This window comes from Vipera ursinii (genome assembly GCF_947247035.1).
Source record: "Vipera ursinii genome assembly, chromosome: 12".
Taxonomy (NCBI): domain Eukaryota; kingdom Metazoa; phylum Chordata; class Lepidosauria; order Squamata; family Viperidae; genus Vipera; species Vipera ursinii.
In genome coordinates this window covers 550175-573726 of record NC_139525.1, presented here as the reverse complement: position 1 = coordinate 573726, position 23552 = coordinate 550175, and the positions used below count along the sequence as shown (strand labels likewise).

General features: G+C 58.5%; 2 protein-coding genes across 5 annotated transcripts; one reads left to right on the top strand and one right to left on the bottom strand.

Annotated features, from left to right (window-relative positions):
• Nucleotides 1-156: 156 nt before the first annotated feature.
• On the top strand, nt 157-996 carry GJB1 (gap junction protein beta 1; the record flags this gene model as incomplete). Its single annotated transcript, XM_083372142.1, has 1 exon — nt 157-996. The coding sequence occupies one exon, from the start codon at nt 157-159 to the stop codon at nt 994-996; it is 840 nt and encodes a 279-aa protein (XP_083228268.1).
• Nucleotides 997-2661: 1665 nt separating this feature from the next.
• Nucleotides 2662-21225, bottom strand: ZMYM3 (zinc finger MYM-type containing 3). 4 transcript variants are annotated; one of them, XM_083372071.1, is made up of 25 exons: nt 21089-21225; nt 17044-17951; nt 16706-16749; nt 16420-16492; nt 14761-15052; nt 14473-14650; nt 14120-14332; nt 13741-13891; nt 13424-13539; nt 12149-12235; nt 11849-11999; nt 11397-11569; nt 10313-10478; nt 7788-7846; nt 7450-7609; nt 7146-7258; nt 6896-7070; nt 6272-6418; nt 5977-6080; nt 5262-5430; nt 5001-5152; nt 4677-4791; nt 3864-4118; nt 3658-3775; nt 2662-3524 (listed from the first exon to the last, which is right to left on the bottom strand). In XM_083372071.1, exons 2-25 carry the CDS (start codon nt 17894-17896, stop codon nt 3323-3325), a joined length of 4266 nt encoding a protein of 1421 aa, XP_083228197.1. In that variant the 5' UTR covers nt 17897-17951; nt 21089-21225; the 3' UTR covers nt 2662-3322. The 4 variants fall into 4 exon arrangements, with proteins under 4 accessions (XP_083228197.1, XP_083228195.1, XP_083228198.1 ...); XM_083372069.1 differs by having other exon boundaries at nt 11397-11999; XM_083372072.1 differs by lacking the exons at nt 10313-10478; nt 11397-11569.
• Nucleotides 21226-23552: the final 2327 nt, after the last annotated feature.

Genomic DNA, 23552 nt, shown 5'->3' with positions numbered 1-23552 from the left:
CCTTCAGGCCACCCTCCGGCTCCTCTGGCTTAAAGGGAGTAGTGACTGGGGGGGGGTTTCTCTGCACTCCCCCCTGGCAAAACGTGGGAGACTGAGCCTGGGGCCCTGCCCACTCCCTGACCAGATCCGGCGCTTTCCTTTCAGGTCTGAGGCGCCATGAAGTGGGAAGGCTTCTACGCCCTGATCATCGGGGTGAACCGGCACTCCACTGCCATCGGCCGCATCTGGCTCTCCGTGGTCTTCATCTTCCGCATCATGGTGCTGGTGGTGGCCGCCGAGAGCGTCTGGGGTGACGAGCAGTCTTCCTTCACCTGCAACACGCAGCAGCCCGGCTGCAAGAATGTCTGCTACGATTACTATTTCCCCATCTCTCACATCCGGCTCTGGGCACTGCAGCTGATCCTGGTGACCACGCCGGCCCTGCTGGTGGCGATGCACGTGGCCTATCAGCAGCACCGGGAAAAGAAGCTCCTGGTGATGACGGGCCACGGGGACACCAAGCACCTGGAGGAAGTCAAGAAGCACAAGATGCGCATTTCCGGCTCGCTGTGGTGGACCTACATCTTCAGCGTCGTCTTCCGCATCCTCTTTGAGGGCACCTTCATGTACATCTTCTACATGATCTACCCCGGCTACCAGATGATCCGCCTGGTCAAGTGTGACGTCTATCCCTGCCCCAACATCGTGGACTGCTTTATCTCTCGGCCCACCGAGAAGACCATCTTCACTGTTTTCATGCTGGCCACCTCTGGCATTTGCATTGTCCTCAACGTGGCCGAAATGGTCCTCCTCATCGTGCGAGCCTGTGCCCGGCGCCTGAGCCGAAGCCACAACCCTTCCTCGGGGAAGGGCTCCTTCCTGGGCCACAAGCTGTCTTCAGAGTACAAGCAGAACGAAATCAACCAGCTGCTGACCGAGCACGACGGCTCCCTCAAGGACATTCTCCGGCGGAACTCGGGGCTGCAGGAGAAGAGTGACCGCTGCTCGGCCTGCTAGAGGCCTCGGGCTCTACTTGGCTCCGGCCTGATGGGGAGCAGCAGACTCTTCTGGCTAGCCAAGCTGCCTTCCCTTCTGGGGGAACTGGGCTACGGCCTTTCCCCGTCCCTGCTGTTACCAGCCACCGTCTGACAGCCTCCTGAGTTCCTGTGGGTTTCGCAGGCACCGGACCGGCCTGCGGAATGCCCTGGTTGCAGCTAGGCCAAGCCCAGCAGCCGGTGCTCTGCAACGCGGCTTCCGAAGGCTGCTGCCAGGAAATCCAACTTGGATTGCCGGCTGCCTCTTACTGTACCAAAGCAAGTCACAGTATTAAAATGGTTTTGCAGGTCCCGCCTTCGGTGGTTTTTCTCTGGGGTTTTCACGTCGGCAGATGGAAAGTTGCTTCATCTGTGAGATGTAGATCTTTCTCTGGCTGAATTCCTGGCCAGCCACTCTTTGTTGAAAAGTCTGCCAGAGGGTGGGAGGAATCTTCCCTTTCTGAGTCTGGCTCCAGGCAGGAGCCTAAGCAGGGTGTGTGTGTGTGTGTGTAGAGGCGACAGCCAGCAGGACCCTTGACCGGTTGGGCGAGAGCAAGCTGGCTTATTCCAGGTGTCCCCGGCTTGCCAGCCAAAGGAGAGGTGGGGCAAAAGTGCACTCCAGCAGAACAGCCCAACTTCCCAAGGCCCCACGTGCTGTGGGGCTAGTAGCTGAAGGCCAGCATCCTACCCCTGTAGAAACAGGTATAATGAGCCAGGCGAAGCAAAGGCAGAGGAACCCTCGAACATCAAAGGCAGCCCAACAAAACTCTGAGGGCACCCAGGCGTCACTGCTGGATGAGGAAGGCCAGGGGCTCCCAGCCCCGTTGGGGCAACAGACGCTTGACGTTCTCAGTCAACCAGGGTAGCTGGGCAATTTCGCTGCCTGAGCCTGGTTCCTCCGGAAGGGGCACGCTTAGTGCCCCTTGTGTGACTTGCTTGTCCATGGTCTCCCTGGCAGCTTTCCTGGCCCCAAGGGCTGCCCAGCCCCTCACTGGCCTCCGCCCTGGCCTGATCCGGCCATCGGTCAGCCCCTCCTTCCTCCCTCCTTGCCCAGGCCTCCGTGTGCTACCTTTTCTGTGCAGGAACCCCACCTGCTCCACAGCCACTGCCAGGTGAACCTCAGTGGCACAATGAGCCTCTCCCTCAAACAGCCCAGCACCCGGGCTGAGCTGCCACCCAGGCTCCTTTCTTGCTGGCCAAGACGCCAAAGCCTGGGCCTCAAAGCAGATCTCCTTTTCTGGCAGGGCAGCTGGCTGGGCTCCTGGTACTCCGCTCTGCCTGCGTCCCGGGTACCCTTCTCTCTCGCCCCACGGCCCAGGTGCAGATGGGATGCCTCCTCTGGGCTGCCTGGGCTTTCCCAGGAATTCCTAGCCTGCACAGACACCCAAGTCCACTGGAGGGCTCCAGCCTGGGCAAAGCTGGCCTACAGCTCTGACCACAGACAGCAGCAGCTCCAGAAACTCTGACGTGAGCTACCGCCCCCTGATGGCCAAAGGGTGAATGGGAGATGGGCACCCCAGATAGTTTCTCCCAAAAACAGAAATCTAGGGTGCTGGCTTCCCGCCGGTCTTGACCGCCTCCCGGCTGACCTCTGGGGCCGCAGCGCCAAGCTTTCTCCTCCCTCGCCAGAAAGAGCCAAACCCAGAGAGCGCTTTTGTGCCTTTATTTGAAATGAACGGTTTCCAGAGAGAGACGCGGGAAGGGCAGGGAGCAGGTCTTAACGTCCAGTATATCACAACGCAACAACAAGGCCCGCACCTGGCTCACTGGTGACACGGACACTGCAGGGCTGGGCCAGAACAATGTATATACAGGCTCAACAAACGGCACCACCACCACCACCAGCCACAGCTCACACAGACAGGGGGGACCCAGGTGCAAGGCGGCCTCTGAGCCCCTGGGGGAGCAGCAGCAGGCTGGGACCAGAGGTCAGCAGAAGGGGAGGAGGCTAGTGAGCAGAGAATGGGCCCTTGGGAGCCACCCTCTCCCTCCCTCCCGCCCTCCCCTCCCCAGGGCCAGAACAGGCAGAGGTCCGGGGCTCTTGATCCAACCTCCAAGTCAAGAAGCGGCCTGCGACCCCTTCCCTGCCAGTCCGGAGAGAGGCCAGCCAAGGAGGGAGCCATGAGAAGCGTGGGGAGGACGGAGGCACCAGGGGCCCATTCGCCAGGATGGAAGAGGCAGCGGCCGAGTCCTCTGTGCCCGTCCACCCAGAAAGGGAAGGGCTGACGGTCAAGCTGCCCCCGGTCCCTGCAGCTGGGGGGGGGAGCAGCACCGGAGCCCACCTTCTCTCGCAGCGAGGGCAGCATGGGTCAGTCCATGTCATCATCCAGGCCTCCAGCCCCGTGGCTGGGCTCCTCGTAGATCTCACGGACGGCCAGGATGCGGTTCAGCATGCTCTCCAGCATGCTCTTGTCCATGGGGATGACCGAGTACCACAGTGGGGACTCCGCGATGCAGGAGCGCTCCGGCTGCAGGTAGAAGACGTCGTTGCGGCTGCGGAGGCTCTCAGGGCTGCAAGCCGAAGGAGGAGAGAGCCGGGTCAGAGGAGGGCCTGTGCCTGGGTGGGCCGCTTGAGGGAGCCACTCCCCTCGGGGTCCTCCTGCCCCACTATGGAAAAGCCACTTCCCCCAGCCCAGGCCCTCACCATTTGGAGAGATAAAACTCGTAGAACTTGACCGGGCAGCGCAAAGGGTTCAAGCGGTTCTCCCGCTGCTCGGAGACCGGCGTCTCCTCCTCCCGCCTCCGCTTGCCGAGGCTGCTCTCTGCGTGGAAGGGGCAGCAGAGACAGGGGGTTGAGCAAGGGTGGGGGCTGGAGCTAGGGTGGGGGGAAGCAAAAGGCGGTGTCCCTACCTCGGCCCTTCCGGTGCCGCACGGGCGTGTAGTAGCGGATGCTGACGACTTTGGCCGAGCCCCGCGGCGTGGTGCACTTGCGCGACTGCCGCACCACATTGGTGAAGGAGAGCTGCATGTGCTCCTCGGCCGTTTGCAGCCCGAAGAACTTGGTGTTGAAGAACATCAGGGTGTTGAGCAGCACAAACGGGGAGTAGACACCTAGCTGCTTGCACTCCCAGAGGTGCTCCTCTTCCACGCGGGAGAAGACCGTGTCTGCAAAGGCGCAGGACGCAGTGAGCAGTGAGGGGGGGAGGCCTGGGGTCAAAACCGGACTGGCAGGGGGGCCTGGGCTCCAGAGAGCCTTGAGCAGCCTGATGCCCCTAGCAGAGCAGAAGCAGAGGTCACAGGAAGAGGCAGCTGGTGTGCCTGCCTGCACTACAAGCGCTGGGAATCCCACCCCCTTCATCCTAAGCCTTTGGAGCCTCCCAACGGTTTGTGTGGGCTCCTGCTCTGATCCGAGCCAGACTGGCAGCATTTCGGTCCCAGAACAGCACTGGGGAACTTTGCAGGATGTCAGAAGACGCCTTCCCAAAGCTCTCTGCCTTTCAAATTGGAAATGGTTTATGCGGAATAACGCTCAAAGCTCTCCAGCGTCTCAAACCGGAGATCTTCACACCCCCCTCAAGGCTGCCTTATCTGAAGATGCAGCCAAAAAACTCATCCAGCCAGGCTGGCGGAGAGACCTGGCCTACCCCAGCCTAGAGAGCCGGTCCCTTCAGCAGCCTTTGCTCTCCGAGGCGCCCCTCCAACCCCACCCCAGCAGACGCTCACTGTTGGGCAGGACCGTGGGCTGCCAGCCGCTCAGCATCTTGTTGAGCTCTTGCACAAAAGTCAGGTAATAGAGGTCGGTGAAGATGTTGACCATGCGGTTGTTCTCCAACAGGTACTGGAAGAGGGAAGGGCCACGGGGTCAAGGAAGCCACCCCCAACATGCCTCTCGCAGGGGCCCCCTTCCAAGGACAGAGGATCTCCAAGCCCCCCCCCCACAATGCTGCCTGCGAGGCTGCGGCTCAGAAGTGCCAAAAACGCCCTTCCAGGGAAGAGGCCAATCCACTGGGAGGAGAGGGAGGGGCCGGGCCGAGAGGGGACCCCCACCTGCTGGATCCCTAGGCACAGGTAGTAGATGCTGTCAGGCTCGTAACGTTCCCCGTTGGGCCGGGTGACCTCCTTGACGAACTGGGCCAGGCCGTAGTTCAGCTCGGCTGCCGTGCAGGCCAGGATGTCCTCCTTGATCCGAAGGGGCTTGGCTGCGGGCGGCAACAGGCCAGGCTCACCTGGGAGCAGACGGGGACACCCGGGGGGGCTCACCCCCGCCATCCCCCCCCCAGCTCCCCTATCTGCACGTCCCAGACTTACGTCCAAAGCGCAGCTCGTCGCCCTTGCTGGTTTCAGCACCCACGTACTTGGCCTGCACCCAGCTCTTCCAGGCATTCACCCCATAGGAGGAGTTGAGGGCTGAGCCGCTGGGCTGGCTGCTCACCGAGTCCCTGGAGCAGCTCTCTGACAACACCAGGCGCTTCTGGCCCTGCGGGAGGGGGCGGGGAGGGGGGCAGGGGGGCTTCTGGTGAAATCAGCACCACGATGGCATCTGCTGTCCGGCTCTGCCCAGAGCCCGTGCCATGCCAGGCAGATGGGGAGAAGGCCGGGTCCTCCTCCCGCAAGCTGTGTCCAAAGAGCCTCTGTTCTAAGTCAGAAAACCTTTTCTCCAGGCGTTGCTCAGGCTGACCAAAGACTACGGCCTCTTTTAACTCCATGCAACAGACCCCTTGCGGAAGATTCTCCCTGGGGGCTAGTTTGCTTCCCAGCATTTTCACGCTTGTCTTTTTAGCTCAGGTGAGTTTTTCTTAATGTTGAATTTTGATAGGATGTCATATCAGACCTCAGCTAACAGCACTTTGCCTTCAGCTCCTTTATAAAGCCAGCATAGAACATGCTCCTTCTGGGCCCAGCCAGCCCCTTCCTCAACCAAGAGCCCCCTAACCCAAGGTCAACGCAAGGCTGAGGCTCAGAGAGCCCGTCCAGCTCTTGCCTCACAAGGCCACTTTCAGGGGCCACCCCAGCTGGGACCCACCTTGCGAATCGAGCGAGGCAAGTCGGGATCTGCAGCAACCTCCTCGGGGGCCACCAGGCCGCAGTCGAAGAGAAAGTCCACGCTGGGATGGATGTCCAGGGGGTCTGTGGGGGGACACAGGAGCCGCCGTCCTGCCTGCACGCCAGCCCACCCACCCCTACCCCCGCCGCCTGCCCTCCACCCCAGGGAGATGCCACCCGCTCAAGGTCCTCATGCAGGGAGCCGGGGGATGAGACATCAGCAGCCCTTCTTGCCCACTCCTGCCTCCCCCACCCTCCCCCGGGGCTGTCCTCACTTTTAGGGAAGTCGGCCTCCAGGTCCTGCCCCGGCTCGTCCAGGACGTTTGCCATCTTGACTGCCATGGCCAGCACGTCATCCCTGGCCGGCCCAAAGAGGTCACAGTCCTCCAGGAGCCCTTCGGCACTCTGGTTGCTCACCAGGTCTGTGAAGACAGGGGAGAGGGCGGGGAGGGGGGTTTCAGATCTGCGCTCCCTCTTGGGACCCCTGCGAGCATCTGAGTCAGCCGGGCTCTTAAGACTGCCGGATACTCGACGGAGGCAGGGAGCGAGGAGACAAGACCTTTGCCCCTCAGCCTTCTTCTTCCTCCGGGACTCTTAAGAAGAGCCAGAAGGCGTAGATAAACCGGCAGGAGGGTCCAGGAAGAAGGCTCCGTTCCACCTCTGCCTGCCTTCTTCCACCACTTGCTGGCTGGGCAGAAAGCACGTCGGCAGCCACAAAGACCTCCTGAGCCCAGAAAGCCTCTCGCCTTGCTGCAAACACCCACAGTGGCTCCTCTAAGAAGAATGTGGGTGCAGCTGATCCGTCCCACGCCCAGCTCGCCTTCCTGAGCCCAGGAGGGGTTCTGTTCCTGGCAGAGCAGACCAGTGTTGCCCGGGACGCCCCTCCTAACGGCACCCACCGCACAGGTCTGATGAAGCTTTGTCTAACTCCTCGGCCTCCGCAATCATCTCCGCCATGGCCAGGATGTCGGCTTCCAGGGGATTGGAAGGGATCTTCACCTTAAGCTCCTCGATGGTCTCCACAATCTTCTCCGTACTCTCCAAGGTGGTGGGCAGAAACATTGGCACAGGAACCTGGAAGAGGTAACAGGTCAGGATCTGGCAGGGCAGGGCGGAAGGCAGAGGCTCCAGAGAGAGAGTCGTACTCACTGGGACCGGCATGGAGAAAGGCACCGGGACTTTCTGGCAGTACATGTTCATGGGCACGGGCACAAAGATTGGCACCGGGATGGGCAGCACAATCACCTGAGGCTTCCAGTCGTCTGTCAGGAAGGAAGGAAACAATTAGCAGATCTTCACCCACCTCCCATCCCGGGACCAGGCAATGCTTCCCTCCTCTCAAAGCTACAAGGGAGAGGGTGAGCTCAGCCCCCCTCCCCAGCCAGCAGGGCCTGCCTCTGGGATCAAGGTGGTTCCAGGAAGGGGGAAACCCCTCGGCAGCTCCCCCCCTCACCTGTCTGGCAGCCCTTGGACTTCATCTCCGTCTTGCAGGAGACCCCTCGGTTCTGCATGAGGGGCTTGCACATGGCTGCCTTGTTCTTCCGGGGGGTGACCGGCTGAGGGGGCGCGGGGTGAGCTGATGCCGGCGAGGCGGGGGCGGCCTTGGCAGTCTCCTGCAGAGATCCAAACAGGACACGGCTGAGCAGCCAGGGTGGAAATCCTTCTTCTGCAATCTTCCCCTGCCCTCCAGGCCTCGGCACGGCAGAGGCCAGCCCCTTCCCCCAGGCTGCGCAGGGCCTCCTGAGCCAAGCCTGAGCCTTAGAAGCGCCTCCCTGAGCCTGAGAGACTCACCGCATTGGGCTCTGCTTTTTGGGCAGTGGCAGAGGGCTGCTTGGGCTCCGGGGCCTGACCTGTGCGGAGAAAGAGTTTCCAGGCTGAGGGCTGCAACTTTCTCCACACCTGCCCTGCCCAGAAGGTCAGAGACCAGCTGCACGAGCGCCAGGTTGACTGAGGTGCTCGTTTATCCAGGTGTGCAGCAGGAAGAGAAGCCACCAATGTCCTCATCGAGAAACACACTGGTGCCCGGGAGACCCAGGTCTAAGTCTTGGTGGGTATAGGCAACCAAAACCGGGGGAGGGTTCCCCTAACCAAAAGAAAACGCTGTAATGCAGCTGTCGGATGGACTCCAGAGCTATCCACGGATCATTTAAGCAGGAAAAGATATGGCTTCTGCCAGCCCATTGGAGGGCCGACAGCCGCCCAAACCAAGGCCCAAAAGTAGTTTATGTCTCTGCCCACGGAAGACGGAGTCTCCTTCCCTGGGCCCTCCTGGAGTAGCATGATAGCGTTTCTACTAACCTGTCACAAAGCAACCCACCAAAGCTGGCATTCACTGAGGAACGTTTCTTTAGGCATTCAAAAACTAATCCTTAGCCTTAGGACAAATACACATAACTATGCAGAGGCATATACTTTGTGCAATTCATACACCAGTCCTGCCATAGCTCACTTTCTTATGGCAGAGGAACACAGCAGCCCTTCCTAATTTGGGCAGCCTCCAGATGTGTGGACTTCAACTCCCAAAATTCCTTAGCCAGCACTGCTGGTTCTGAAAATTGTGGATGGTAAAAATCCATATACCTGGGGGCGGTGTCTGTGTGTGTGTGGGGGGAACAGCCCTGGGGGAAACTTGGTGAGAGAAGTCAGAGCAGTTAGTTTTGAGTATATGAGAGGAGCTACCCTTCTTAAAAGCTGTGACTAGATATCAATCAAAATCCTTAATAACAATAAGTATTATTACTGCTAGGAACCCCCAACCTTTGCCAGGTACCTTCCTCCGAGGAGAGATGGAAAGTCAGTTTCAGCTGCCGCCCTGAGCCCCAGGACTGCAAGGGGAGCCAAGCTCTGAAGTAGTGGCCAAAGCTACTTTCCTCAGCCCCATCGGATGATGAGCGGAGGGGACCAGGACAAATGGTCCATTTCACAGACAAGCAGAGAAAGGAGCTTATTGTCCACTTAATTTTTCCAGCTGAAATAACATTTGCCCAACACTGGAAAGTACTACATACGTTAAGAGTTGAGATGTGGATAAACAAGGCCTTTTCAACTGCTACTTTAGAAAATATTACAAATAAAGTTAAAATTAAAACGCATCAGAGGCAAGAACCACAGTTCACCAAATTTGGATGGATTTTATATTTTATCTGAGTTACAACAGACCTTCTATCAATAGCAATTTAGATATTGGTAAACATATGAGTATGTTACGCCACTGTCTACTTTCAACCGTTTTTAACTTCACATACCTCTTCTCCATCTCTTTCTCTCTCTCTCTCTCATGCATTAATACTACCCAGTTACTATGTTTGTTAATTACAGTTCAATAAATAGAAGTTAAAAAACAATTAGGTGAACAATGAAGGAAGAAAGCAAGGGCCTTGGAGATCACAGGAGACACCCAGTGCCTTAAAGGTGACAACCAGCACCTTTTTCCAGTACCTTCCAAGAAGTAAAATGGCAAACAGGGGGTCACCTAGATACTCCGTCCCTGCCCACTACTGTAGAGAGTAAGAAAGATGACCTGGATCGAGATAAGCAAGCTCGGCTGCCAAGGCGAGGAGGGGTAAAATATATTTTAGGTCCGCAGCAGACAGATAATATTCGGAAGAGGCTCAGACACCTCTCTCCTTCATTGGACTGTAAGCAGGAGGAGGAGGAGGAGGAGGAGGAGGAGGAGGAGGAGGAGGAGGAGGAGGAGGAGGAGGAGGAGGAGGAGGAGGAGGAGGAACATAAGCAGACCTGCAAGAATCCGTTACATAGCCAATCTCAAAAAAAGTACTTTAGTTTTCCTGTGGTCTCCCCAGACGCTTCGAAATGCTTTTTAAGAGCAAGCCAAACAGTGTGATTAAATAAACGCCACGTAGAACCTAGGAATGGCCACAGCGGGCACACAAAACACACCATGGAAGAGCCCTCCTGGCCACCGGCCTCTTCAGCAGGAGCGGTAAGTCCCGGAGCCCCAAAGGGTGGACCAGCTCCGAGCAAGAGAGGACAAGAGACACGCTGCCCACCCGCCTCCACCCCGGCATCATCTGGTCCACGGATCCGAAGTGGAGATCCACTTTGGAGGAACCCAACTGGGTCTGTTTCTCCCTAGTGACACTTTGCCACACAGCCTATTTGATGTGGGGGGATGCCTTTGGCCACACCCCTCCCGGCAGGTCAGAACCAGAGAGGTGAGCGAGAAAGGGGAGGGCCCCTGGGGGAGTGCCAGCCCACAACCCATCCGCCACAGGGCCAGTGCAGGATCCTTCCTTAGCCCCATTTCCACTCATGCGCTTTCCGAGTCTTGGCTGGCTGAAGCGCCGGCTACTCACTGTTCAGCAGACTCTCAGGCCCTTTCTGGGTGTCCAGGTTGGGCTGGTTCTGTTGGTTGTAAAACCTCAACAGACACTGCTGGTTGCAGAAATGCTTGGTTTGGCCTCGCCAGTGAATCGTTTCCAGCAGCTTCCCCTGCCGCTTGCAAGCGTGGCACCGAGCTGCCTGCCGTGCACCAGAGGGGGGGGGAGTTAGGCAAACCCACCAGGCACGGGATCTGATCCTCACTGCACCTTCCCACATCTGGCAAAGCTTTCGGCTTTCCTATTATAAACCAAACTTTACTGACGTGTTTAGATCCTGAACTGGGCCGAGATACTAACTGGACCCAGATCACCCGGGGGGGCTCCAAGGCTAGGCTGTCTCGCTCCTGTCCGAGGCCGCCAGCCACACCAGCGCAGTGTGTGGACAGGCAGCAGCCCAACCAATAGCAGAGTGGGGGGGATGTCACATCTACCAGCGCTGGCTTAGGTGGCACAGAAGGCCCACATAAGGGGGAGATTCAAAGGACTTGAACGAGTGCCTTAAGCACCTGTGAAAACACCCCCTCCCCAGTGGAAGAAGACGACCTAATTCTCCGCCTGGGGGAGAGCACCAGCAAGCCACCCACTGCAGCTCCTGGGATATGCGGCCTTTGCTCTCTAAAAGGGAAGCGGAGACTGTCATCTGCCAAAGCAGGGAGAGGGTGGACGCGATGCTTTGAAGCTGGCAGAACCGATCCTAGATCCTCTGGCCCACTGGCAAGTGGGGGCCTTGGGCCTGGACAGTGACACTCAGCAGCCTCCCTTCCCTCTGGAACCCCCAAGGCCAGACTCGCCCTCCCCCGCCCAGAGCTTCCCTTAAAACACTTTTCGGGAGAGTTCCGGACAGGAAGCTCAGCCTATTCGTGGCCACAGTCCTTACTGCACTTTTTACTTATCACAAGGCTTTATGGATTTACCCACTTAAGCGTTCTCAGGAACATTTTAGCCTTTACTGCAAGAAGAGGCAACTACATCTGCCTGACCAGGAGCCTCCTCCCAGGGGCGGCTGACTGCCAGGCCCCCACCCCAAAGAAGGAGCGGGCAGAAGGGCTGCACTGACCTTGTAGTACCAGAGCAGGTATTTGCTTTTGCAGTCGTCGCTGCAGAAGTCCCAGGTGCTGCCCTCCAGCTGCTCAGTGACAGCTCGCTGGCAGGTCTGGGAGCAATAGGTGCAGGTGACGCAGCAAAGGCCCAGGTTCTTGGTGAAATCCTGTTTGTAAAGAAGCACACACCCTGCGAAGAAACAACATGGGTGAAAAACTCCCGGGGGGCGGCCAAGCGGCAACAGAAGCCCATAGCAGGCAGCCACAGAGAGACCAAGCACGACACAGACACACACACACACCTGACACAGCCCTTCCTGCACTGGCCCCGGGCAGCCTAGGGGGTCCCCGTCGCTCACCTCTCCGATCCTAAGGCCGACGTGGCCTCTGGCCCCTGCCCACCGCATGCAACGACCTGCCCCGAGGAGACGGCGGCCCTCGGCAACGATCGAGCTCCCCGCCTGGGTACCTTCGCTGCAAAAGTTCTTCTCCACTCCCGAGAAGCGGATCTTCTCGTGCAGCAGCTTCTCCTGCTTGCAGTGCTCGCACTGGGACACCACCCCCCGCAGCCGCTTGAAGTCTTCGCAGCAGTCGCGGCAGCAGAACTGGTAGACCTGGTCCTGGCAGAGAGCGGGCCCCAGGCGGGCGGGCATCAGGCGGGCACAGGCCCCTGTGGGGCAACTGCAGGCCTCTGAGCCACAGGAGGCCCGACAAGTGGAGAGCTCCCCAAACCACCCCTCTCACCTCCTCCCTCCTGCGGCCCCCTCACCTGCCAGTCCAGGATCTCGGGCTTCCCAGTGAAGAGGTTGTGGCAGGAATGGCAAGTCAAGTGGATCCCACCTTCCGGGCTGGAGCGCTGCATTTTGAGGAAGGGGACAGATTCAGAAAGGGCACAAGGACCCTGCCCACCGTGGCCGTCCAGCTGCTCCTTGCTGTGTCCCAGGACTGCCAACCCCAGCGCCCCCCCCAGCCCCTCGCCTGCACCCTGCCCATCTCACCGCCGCTCCGTTTGTCCCTGCTCCCCCCCCGGCCCGCATCCCCCGCCCCTCCCGCCCACTCCCAGCCCTCCCCTCCCCTCCCAATCCCGTGACACCAAGAAGGGGCCCCATCAGCAGGCCCCCCTGTGCTGCTGCTGCTCCCGGGAGGGACAGGCTTTGGCCAGGGAGAGTGGCAGCCCAAGACCAACTTTCTGCGAGTGGAATAAATTATGCAAATCACACAGGAGGTTAATTTCACTGATTTATTGGATAGCAGACACAAACTCTCTTCGTCATCGGCAGAAGCAAAAACAGTTTTATTTGAGACAAAGACCCCCACGAGAGATTCAACATCATAGATATAGAAAGATCCGTAAGCTACGAATGAGATGTGCAGCCTCGCCCCCCCCCCCACCGCCCCCCCCCGGTCATTGGCTTCTGTGATGTCAGCGGGATCCTGAATGTCTCCACTTTGAGAAGAAGATTCAATCATGCAAGGCTGCAACGGAGAACAACGGCTGGGACGACGAGGGAAAAAATGAACTCAGCGAAGGGGAGGGAGGGGAAGCGTGTGGGAGGCGATGGCAGAGCGTGGATAGGGGTGCGCGCCAAGAACCCAGAAAGCAAGATGGGGAACCTCACACACACAGCCTGGGAGGGGGGCCGGGCCCAGAGGCCCAGAAGGAGGCTCTTTTCCAAGCAGCACCAGAATTTGAGAAGGCAAGCCAACACACAGGTAGATTATTCACAGACTATCCGCTCTGGCGATTCAGAAGGAAAGAGGGCTAAGAAGGGGGGAGCACAAAGAGCGAGGGGGCCTGTGCACAGCCTCGTTAGTCCCTACCCCTTCTGAGTCTTACAGCCATTAGCAGACACCGCCTTCCCTACTCAAAGCTGTCCTCAGCAAACAATGAAAGCTAGAAGCCTTTTTCTTTCCTTTTTAAAGAAATACAACAGCCGAGAGACTTCAGAAGTCTGACAGGTGCCCCAGATTGCAGCCGTGCAGAGCACCCAGGCTCCTGGGTCTGTTCTCATCACTGTGACGGCGGCAGAGCCTCCGTATGTACCTGGAATTTGGTCCAGCAGCTGGGGCTGCAGAACTGGTACACCACCTGCTTGTTCTTGTTGTAATAGCAGGGCTCAGATAGGCTCTTCCGGCAAAAACTGCAAGGCCGAAGGGGTCCTAGGGAGAGGAAAGGTACGTGGCAGGGTCAGGCTGGACTCCAGGAGACCCCCCCCGAGTCCAGTGAGGCTTGACCCTAGACCGGGAAGGAGGAATCTGCGCTGCAGGGCTGGTCCTCTCATCCCCCATATCCCCCAGCACATATCCGTCCTGGGGCACACGAAACACATCACCTGGGACAAAAGAGGGCCCGCCAGGTACCTGTCAGTCCGGCCTGCTTGACTTTGTATGAAGTGGTGCAGCAGTTGGAGCAGAAGAGACCCAGCTTGCCGTTCCGGTCTTTGTGGGGCAGCATGTCGAAGTTCTTGCAGAGTGTCTTGCACCACATGCACGGGTAGACCCGGGTGTGTTTCTGCAGAGACCCAGGGCACGGGGGCTGCTGGGCAACTTGCTGGCAGGCCAAGGACCTTTCCTCCCCCTCCCCTTTAATCAAAGCCAACCCCCCCCAGGGACCTCCCTGCAAGGCCACCACCTCGCAGCTGGATAGGGGTGGGGCAGGACTAAGCGGCCCCAAGGCACTGGAGGATGCGCGCAACCCTCAGGGGGTTGGCCAGGGGCCCTGCCCCCCCGCTCTCCTTACCTTCTTGTAGCTGTTGAGGCAGGTGGGGTTGCAGAAGCGCTTCTGCTGCCCCTCGTGGAAGAGGTACTCCAAGGGAACCCCCTTGTTGTACAGGTAAAGGCCACAGCTGTCGCAGCAGTTGGTCTTCAGCCCTTTGGTGGCCCGGAACTTAGTAAAGCAGGCATCGCTGCAGATGCGGTGCACTACGCTGCCATTGCTCACTTCGTGCTGGATCTGAAGGGGAAGTGGTACTCTCGCAAGCTCGTCATGTGGCCCCCCTCTAGCACCAGGGTGGGGAGTACAGCTAAGGGGAGCGAAAACTACTGCAGCCGCCTTCCCCGGCAAGCTGGCCTCAAGAAGAGGTCTTTGCTCACCTCTCCGGTCTTGTAGCACACGCTGCACCGGATGGAGTCCGAGGTTTCAGCCGCCTGCGGGGTCGGGCGCTGCTGCTGCGCTTCGTACAGCGAGAGGCAAACCGAGGTGCAGAACTCGCAAAAGGAGTTGCCCGAGCCGATTTGGGCCATCACCGAGTCCTTGGTGTTCCAAATCTCCCTAAAGGGAGGAGGAAGGCTGTCGTCAGGCCAGGGACAGAAGGGCTGCTCGGCCCCCCCATAGGGGGCACAGCAGGCCAGGAGCCCCCCCAGTCGGGGAGGAACACCTACTTTTTGCAGAAAGTGCAACTCTTCCGGCTGAGGGGGCGCTTGGAGAAGGTGGTGAGGCAGGTGCTGGAGCAGAAGAGCTGGGGGAGGCCCTTGCGCTGGTAGGCCGTCTGGCCTTTCTGCAGCGGTGTGCGGCAATTGGCGCAGGTCATTTTGGTGACGGTGGAGCGGGCCGCCCGCTGGGCCATCTGGCTGCGCAGAGACAGGCGGGTGGGGCGGCGGGTGCGGAAGGGCACGAAGTCCTCGTCGTTAGGGTCGTCCACCATGGCATCCGAGTCCTCATCGGAGACGGGGACTGCGAGGCGGGAGAGAGGAAGCCGGTGCTCAGCGCTCTCAGCCGGCCAGAAGGTCAGCGGCTCCTCTCCCTTCCGAAACCGGCGCCCTGGGCAATCCCCCCAAGACGCCACCAGAACGGCTCCGCCTGATTCCTCCCTCTTAGCGCGTCCTCAGAGGCAGGACAGGAATGGAAATAAAAATAACCTAATGACCTCCTTTGGTCTGGTATACTTCTAGCTGGTTATAAGGAAATCTGAGAAAAATGAGGTTTTATTTATTAGTAATTCACTTAATTGCAATGTATGGCAGTGAAAGCTGGACCATAAAAAAGGCTGAGCGCCAAAGAATTGAGGCCTTTGAACTCCGGTGTTGGAGAAGACTCCTGCGAGTCCCTTGGACTGCAAGGCGATCAAACCGGTCGGTCCTAGAGGAGATCAACCCTGACTGCTCTTTAGAAGGCCAGATCCTGAAGCTAAAACTCAAATACTTTGGCCACCTCATGAGAAGGAAGGACTCACTGGAGAAGAGCCTAATGCTGGGAAAGATTGAGGGCAAGAGAAGAAGGGGACGACAGAGAAGGAGGTGGCTGGATGGAGTCACTGAAGCAGGAGGGGTGAGCTTAGATGGACTCCAGAAGATGGTAGAGGACAGGAAGGCCCGGAGGAATATTGTCCATAGGGTCGCGATGGGTTGGACACAACTTCGCAACTAACAACAACAACAAAAATTCACTTAAGTGCTTTTCTATTGGCTTCAGGCTGAAGAAAGTGTCCATTCTCACCTTCAGTCCTTTGTTGATGAGACGGAAAGACCGATCGAGGTCTAATTTGTTGTTCAAAAAACTGAATTGCATTTACCTATTGACCCAATAGTATGATTTAATTGGGCTAAGATTGGTTTAACTGGTTTGTTTGTTGCGGTGTTTCTTTTTTATAAATTTCATTTTTTTATCTAGCTATGATTTGTCTTTCCATAGTTTTCCTGTATAACACAGCAATGGAAATGCTAAACAACATCTCAGCAACTTCCAAGGAAATTCTAAGGGTTTATTGAATTGGTGGGGGAGAGAGAAGACCTGAACCCACATCTCTGCCCCCCAACCCCTCTCTGGCAGCCGCCTTCCCTTTCTCAAAGGGATGCAGCTCTGGAAGAAAACCTACCTGCCAGCGGAGCAGCAGCCCCTCGCGGAATCTGCCCCTAGCCTGGAGGGCTCCTGCTGGGTCAGCCTCTCTCACACACACGAAGCTATTCTGGGCCAGGCGGCCAGGCAGCCAGCCTCGCCTGGAAGCGGCCTCCTTTTCCACGCTCGCTGTTCCCCAGTGACCTGCTGTACCATTTGGGAGCCTCTCCCCGTGACACCCCCCCCCCCAGTTAGGGTGGACTTACTGCTCTCCGAAGAGTTGACCGTTTCTGGCCGAGACACCTCTGCCCTCCTGGCTCGTTCACTCCTCTTCTGCTCCTGGAAGGCAGCAGGGAATCGTCACTGCAGCCACAGGGGGCCGAGCCCAACCTCCCCATGGAAGGTGACCCACCAGCCCAAGTTGGCCCATTCACAGGCTCTGAGCTGGGAAGGGGACATGCAGGCCTAGGGACTTCCAATCCCAGCCAAGGCCTGAAGAGACCCAGGCAGAAAGACCAAAGCCCAGCTGGCCTCCACCAGCCCCCGCCTTACCCTTCCAGCAGGCGCCTCGGCTCCCTTCCCACCAGCACCTTCCCCTGCAAGAGAAGCGCAATGGCCACCTGTGATCCTCAAGGAAGACCCACTACAGGACACGCCACAACCACGGCAACAAAACCCCACCTGGGGAGGGCGATGTGGGCTAAAGCAGTGGGTTTTAGAAGGGGCCCAGTATTCAGAGGAGCTAGGAGGATCTCTGGATCTGCTCAGCAGGGCATGCAGGAAGAGAAGATCCTGCAAGACCAGATCCTGTAGATCTACCTGGCCAGTCGTGGCCCACCCCAAGGCGGCAGGGCAGAGGCCGCCGTGACCCTGGGAGAAGGCTGACCCACCTGCAAGGGAGGGTGGCCCCCCGGTTTCTCGTGCTTTCGCGGCTTCTCTGGGGCCGCTCTCTTTCTTGGCTGCACTCCGACTTCCCTCTGCTCCTTCCAGAGGAAGCAGCGGTGGCGGCACAGGCTCAGGAACGCTGTTCGGAGCAGGCTCCTTCTCATCCTCTGCGGGCATCAAAGCGTCCTCCTTTTGCTCCAGAGGGATCTTCCTGGGGGATTTCAACCGGGGCTTCTTTGCCAGCTGTGGGCTCGGTGGGGGGCTGCCAGGTGAGGCGGCGGCTTCTTGGGAAGGTGGCACGCTGCTCACCTCAACCACCTCAGGGTCCTCCTTGGCAGAGCTGTGTGGAGCACAGCCTGCGTGCTTGCCGTGGCTCTCCTCCTCCATGCCTGCTTCGGACCCCCCTCCTTTCAAAGCTTCGGGATCCAGGCATTCAGTTCCCGGTACAGGCGGGGCTTCGGTCCCATTCTCTGGGTCTCCAGATCCACATGCACTGAACAAGCCATCGGGATCCCCAGACCTCTCTAATACCTCCCGGTCCCCTCCTTTGCTCAAGCTATCCAGGAGGCCAGGCGTCTCCAGAACATCAAGAGTGCTGGGCTTACTGAGGGCCAAACTATTTGACTTGCTTAGATTGGACAGGTCACCGGCTTTCCCCATGCCAAAGTCCAAGCTGCCATCAGACGTTGCTTGCTTAGACACCTCCCACTCCATTTTTTGGGGCTGGACAGTCGCTGCTTGTGGGATGGAGGCCAGAAGGTCCTCTCCGAACTCTGAGCCCGCAGGAAGATCCCCAATCAGTGGTTTATTGCGCAGAGACAGGGGCCCCAAAGAGGCAGGAAATTCACTGGAATCCATTCAGAGACGTCCAACAACTGAGAATCAGGAAAGAGGTCAGTCCTTCTTCACTGGCCTGCAAATCAGATGTGGGCACAACAGATTCATCCCAGCACTCTATTTCACAGGGACCTCCCCACCTTCCTTAATTGATACTGAATCCCAGCTGATCTGAAACAGCCTAATTCCAAATTATCCCTTCCAAAGCAACTGATCTATGACAAACACGGCCGCAGGCTGACTCGTGCAGAATATTAACTTTGGAAAAAAGCAAGGCTGGGACAAACATGGAGTATCAGTTGGAAAAAACATTAAAAATACTTTGTGCTGATACAACACACTTAATTGAAGTATTGTATTAACCCATTTTCTCAGGCTTACAATGCACTGAACTGCAAAGCCATCAGAAGAACTAAAACCAATGTTAAGGCCAACCTGGTTTAATGTGTTTCACAAATGCAGCTGTTAGATTGTGGTTTATGATACTGTAAGAATAAGCAATAGAATTAAGCCCGTGTTCTATCAGTGGCCCAGCATTAAGCATACCTTTCAAAATAATAGCGTTCATACAATGATCAGACAGCATTGCTCAGTTACTGAACGCTATCCTAGTGCAAAACCAACCCAGGATCTGCCTGATGACCCACTTCCCTAATACATAAAAGAACACCCATGCTACATCCATGCATTAGACCAAGTGGAGAATTTCCATCATGGTCAGCTGTGACAAATTTCACACAAAAGGTAAAGAGGTGTGATGACTTAGTGTGTGAATGGGCCACAGACCATCAGCATAGCTACTTTTCAGTCAGAAAAATCTTCACCGGCCCACAGCCATCCAACTGAGCCTCTGCCCTCCTTTACTTTTAAATTGAGACCTGAGGTTTGGTGGCCTGGAACAGTCACTTTTTAACAGCTAAATGTAAAAAGCTGCAACCACATTTTCTACACGCTGCTGTAACCTGAGCTAATGCCTGCCTCAAACCATCCAACTTTTGTGTTAGTAGCAAAAAAGGCCAAACATTTTTGGGTATTACCACTGGAGTGTTTGGCAAGCAATATATGATGGCTGGTCTCTGGTGGAAGGCGCTGGCTATAAGCAGCTATGGGGCAGCTTGGAGGCTGTTCACAAGAGGGCTACAGTGCCTGTCCACAATTCCTTGATCTGCAACATGAGACCAACAGGAAACCTGCCTATAGGGCCAGCCTGGGCAGAGTTAGAGGTGGGTGGCTTCCATGCCTGAATGTGCAGCAAACATCCCTGTCAAAGACATCCTATTGCCTTTGTCCTTAGCTTTCCATAGCATCCATCATGTCTGGAGTGAGGTGAGAGAAGTTGGCTTGCAGTGCTTCTGCCCCCTCCTAAGTGGGCAGTTCCAATCAAGCTTGTTAGGGGAGGAGAGTTTGCCCTTGGGCAATCCAAATGTGGTGTCCACAACCATTGAGGGATGTCACAGGTGGCCTTGGGGTTAGGCACCATCCATATGCTGATCTTATCCAGCTTCACATTTACCTCTCTATCCAGGTGAACTAGGACTTTTGCCCAGTGCCTGGAGACTGTGAGGGTCTGAAAGGGGCAGATGGAATGTCAGCAATATAGCATTATTATTGATCCAGAAGCCTCTGATCTTATATGGACATTCATTACTCCACTTGAGGCCTCAATTCTCCTGAAGGAGCAGGTGTGCAATCTGGAGAGTTCTCCTGGACTTGCTGTTCCAAAAAGAACAGCAAATAGAGGCTGGGGCCAGGACAACCTTTGACCAGCTGTAGGTGGTCCACCAGTTACATCCTTGCCTGGACCAGGCAGTGCTGAGGACAGCGGTTTGTACTTTTGCCCTCTCTTTCTTAAGCTACTGCAATCTGCTTTACCTGGGGCTGCCCTTGAAGGTAACTTGGAAGTGGCAGCTGCTCATTCATTGATTGGCCCTAGGCAGGCCCACCTCTATTTTAAGGGCACTGTGCTGGTTGTTCTGTCTTAACGCAAAGCCCTGGTGGTTACTTATAAAGCCCCTCCCAACAGAACCTGTCAGCCACCTGTGGACTGAGAGAGGAGGCTGTAGCTTCCCATTCCTGGAGAGATCAAGAGGGTCGGGCCGCCAAGAGGACCAGCAGCAGCCCTTCCCTGGGAACAGCTTTCCTCCACCTATGGGCTAACTCTCACCCTTTGGATATTCCAGCAGCCCTGTTTGCAGAAGAGAAAGGGGGGGTGGTGACGTTTTTCAATGCCTTGTTATGTACTGCAAGCTGCCTCATGTTTGGCAGGCAACACACTTTTTCTAAAACACCGGCCCGGACCCCTCCCCATCCGCCCCTCCCCCCTTTCCAGGTCTCCGCACTTTCTTCCCTTCAAGAGCGGAGGGCGCCCCAGAGCAGGTCCTGCGGGGGCCCAGCCAGGGAGCGGGATCCTTGGGAATCCACTAAGGCGAAGCCCTCCTGTGGGCCAGCACGGGACCCCCGGCTCCCCCTCTGGGGGCGAGGCAGGACGCGGCCTCCCTCCTCCACGGACCCCAAATCTTCCTGCCGCAACCCCGTTTCCCCTCCGAGTCCGGCCGGACTTGAAGACCCCCCGGCCCCTCCTCAGCAGGCCGGAGGGGTCCCGCCCTGGGGCAGAACGGACCCCCGCCAGGGCTACCCACGCACGCCCCTCCGCCGACCGCCAAGACCCGAAGTCGACTCGAACGTTGTGCCAAGTCACGGGCTGCAGGACCCCGGCTCGTTGCACGAGCCGCGACCGGCCGGCCGGACCCGAAGGAGGAGCGCGAGACCTCCCGGGGGAGCATCTGCGGGACCCTCCGTCGCTCCAGGCCTTCGCCGTCCCCGCCCGCCCCGATCGCTCCGCGGCTCAGCCCAGCCGAAGCCCCGACGGGGCCTGCGGGACGCGCCGCTCCCCCCGAACCTCGGGCGAGACCACCGGCAGGTCCTCCTCGCCGCCGCCGGGGACCCCCCTGCAGGGTAGGCCGGCCGGAGCCGCCGCCCCCCCCCACTCCAGGGAGGCCATCCCGGCGCCCCTCGCCCCCTGCAGTGCAGGCCGTCCCGCCGCGACGACGCCGGCCCGGGGGTGGGGGGGCCTCCCGGGAGTAACTGCAGGATCCCTCCCGCCGGCGCGGACCGAGCGCGCGCCCCTCCCCCGAGTCGCGGCCCCGCCCCTCCCGCGCCCCACCGCCTCCCCTCACGAGGCCTGCGCCTCCGCCCCGCCGCGCCCGCCCTCACCTGCCGCTCCCCGACTCCGCCACGGCGCTCGCCCCGCCGCGCCCGTCCCCGCCGCAGGCGCTGCCGGAGCCCCCGAGGAGCGTGCGGAGGCGGCGGCCCCTTTAAATGGAGGCGCGCTCGGAGCTCTCCGCGCGCCGCAGCCCGAGCGAGGGGGAGGTCGGGGAGGCCGCCCATTGGTCGAGACCCAGCCAGCACTGCGGCCTGATTGGCTGCCGACTCCCGGGTCCTGCGCGCCAATTGGCTGCACCTTCATCGGAGCTCGCGAGACTGGCCGCGGCAGCCCGGCGGCGCTCAAAACCCGGCGCGGAGCACCCTGCTCGCTCGGATCGGGCGGGCAAGGCGGAAAACCCGGAGCGGCCGAACGTGGGGCGGAGTCGGGAGAAAGGCGAGCGGGGGGGCCGCCCCCTTCAGAGCTGCCCCCCATGCCGGGGGGGCCGGGGGGAGAAGCGGCGACGCCCTCACCTCTTTCCTCCGCGCGGGGGCCCCGGGCCGGGGCTCCCTCGGCGTTCGCGGCGGGCGGGACGGGGCGGCGGCCGGCGAGCGCGGGGCGCGGTCAGCGGGGACCGCCCCCGGGACGGACGAGGGGCGCCTGGAGACCCCGCGCCCCTCCTCGCGCCGGCCCGCCCCCTCCGCAGCCCGGCTCCCTCCCGCGGTGCCCGACCCCCGCCGCTCCTCCCCAAGACCTCCCCAGACCGGGCCCCCTCCCCACTTCCGCGGTTGCCCCAAAGGGGAGGGCGAGTTGAAGAATCGAAGGGGGGCTCGTGCCGAAGGCCCCTCTTGCTGCAAGGCTGCCCACCAAGGCTTCCCCTTTGGGGAAGGGCAGGGAAACCCTTGCTCTGCACCCCCTCTATCTGGCGTATGCTGATCTCAATGGCACTGGAACAATTGGACCCCCTGTACCCCGTTTCCTGAATGCCCCCCCCTAGAAGGCAAGGGGCAACAAGTAGAGAAGCCCTTGGCATAAAGTCTCCTGGCGGCAAGGAAGCTCTGGCTGGAAAACCTTCACTGAAGAGCAGTTTCCAAGAAGGTCTCCCAACTCTTGGGCAGCTGCGGGTGTGCCTGGACAAAGCCAAGGACCCCTGAGGCGCTCAGCCTGTTCCTGGGGGGGGGGGAGGGAGGGAGGGACTTTTTGTTGGAAAGGGTTCTGGGGGCCTGAAAACACTTCCGAATCCAGTTAAACATTCCTCAAGCTTCCAAAGAGGATTTATTTTTAAACATCAAGTGTGGCCTCCGCTCTGGGCTGTGCCACCACTGGGGGCTACACACGGCTTCTTGAAGGAGAACCCTAGTCTGCAAGCCTTTATCCCTGAGCCTCTGCTGGAACCAATGAAGCGTTTCACGTTCCATGCCATGCGATGGAGACCGTAAGCTGGGCTCTACGCCTGAAAGAAAGCACCCTAGCAATTGCTCCTAGTCACTCTGTGGTATGTTCACACGCCATGGCTAGCCAGGTCAATTGCAAGCCTCCTGCTTAGTTAATTTTATCTTGATTACTTTTTATGTGAATCCGGCATGTTATAAATATCGATTGAGTCAATGGCCATGCAACATGCACTGTAGGAGCCCGTTCTCGTATATCCCTCATTCACATAAGAGTATACCCATCTACCTTTGAGTTGCTTGAAAGGGAAGCAAGATTATTTTGATTAGTGCCAATCTTAGCTGGGCAGTATGGCGGAGATGACAGAGGCTTGTCACCACTTGGTCACTCCTCACATGGGCTACAACTGTGTTTCCCATCTTGCATTTTTCTCTGAAAAGATAGTAGTGGCAGGCCGCTTTGTTCTACACAGCTTGACTGGACCTAGGACCAACATTAGGAAGTGCCCCTTTTTCCACAAGCCAGCATGCAGAGACCTGGCAGACCCGACCCAGGCTGTCATGCCCCATGATATGCGCAGGGTGGTCCCTGTGGGAGAGGCAGACAGGGAAGAGGACCCTTGTAAACAAGCTGGGGGATGCCTCAGGGAGGGTCTTCCCTGGTTGCCAAGACGGCTGGCCCGGACCCTCCCTGGACCTCAGCAGAGTCCTGTTCTCTGCACTCCCGGCCCCTCCCTGGATGGCTCTCCAGCCCCTTCAGAGGAAATTATGGTCTGGATGAGGCTCCCCAGAAGGTCAAGCTGCCTGGTGGGCGGAGCAGGAAGCCCTGGCTTTGCTGCCGGAAATGCTGAGCTGGCTGAGGAGCTGGAGAACGCCTGCCATGATTCATGGCAGGCACAAGCCCACTTGCACAGGTCCATCTTGCATGGGGAGCAGCTCCACCCCAAAACATGTCTCAGCAGTCCTCCAGCCTCCCCTTACCAATCTCGATGCGCCGGCTACGAATGGCATACCTAATGGCCAAGGGTGAACAACTGCACAGTGCATGTGCCGCCTCCCCCCCCCCCGCCACTTCTAGGCTTCCTCTCTGCCAGCTTCCTACTGCAAAGGCCTCCAGGCGCATGGCATTTCCTCCTGCTTTCTC

Excerpts from the sequence above, each read along its gene's own strand:
- ZMYM3 (XM_083372069.1), bottom strand. The coding sequence starts at position 17,896 with ATGGATTCCAGTGAATTTCCTGCCTCTTTGGGGCCCCTGTCTCTGCGC. Across the intron at positions 7,610-7,787 it reads AAAAAGCAGAGCCCAATGCG|GAGACTGCCAAGGCCGCCCC; the intron begins GTGAGTCTCTCA and ends GGATCTCTGCAG. Across the intron at positions 3,776-3,863 it reads GCGGCACCGGAAGGGCCGAG|AGAGCAGCCTCGGCAAGCGG; the intron begins GTAGGGACACCG and ends CCTTCCACGCAG.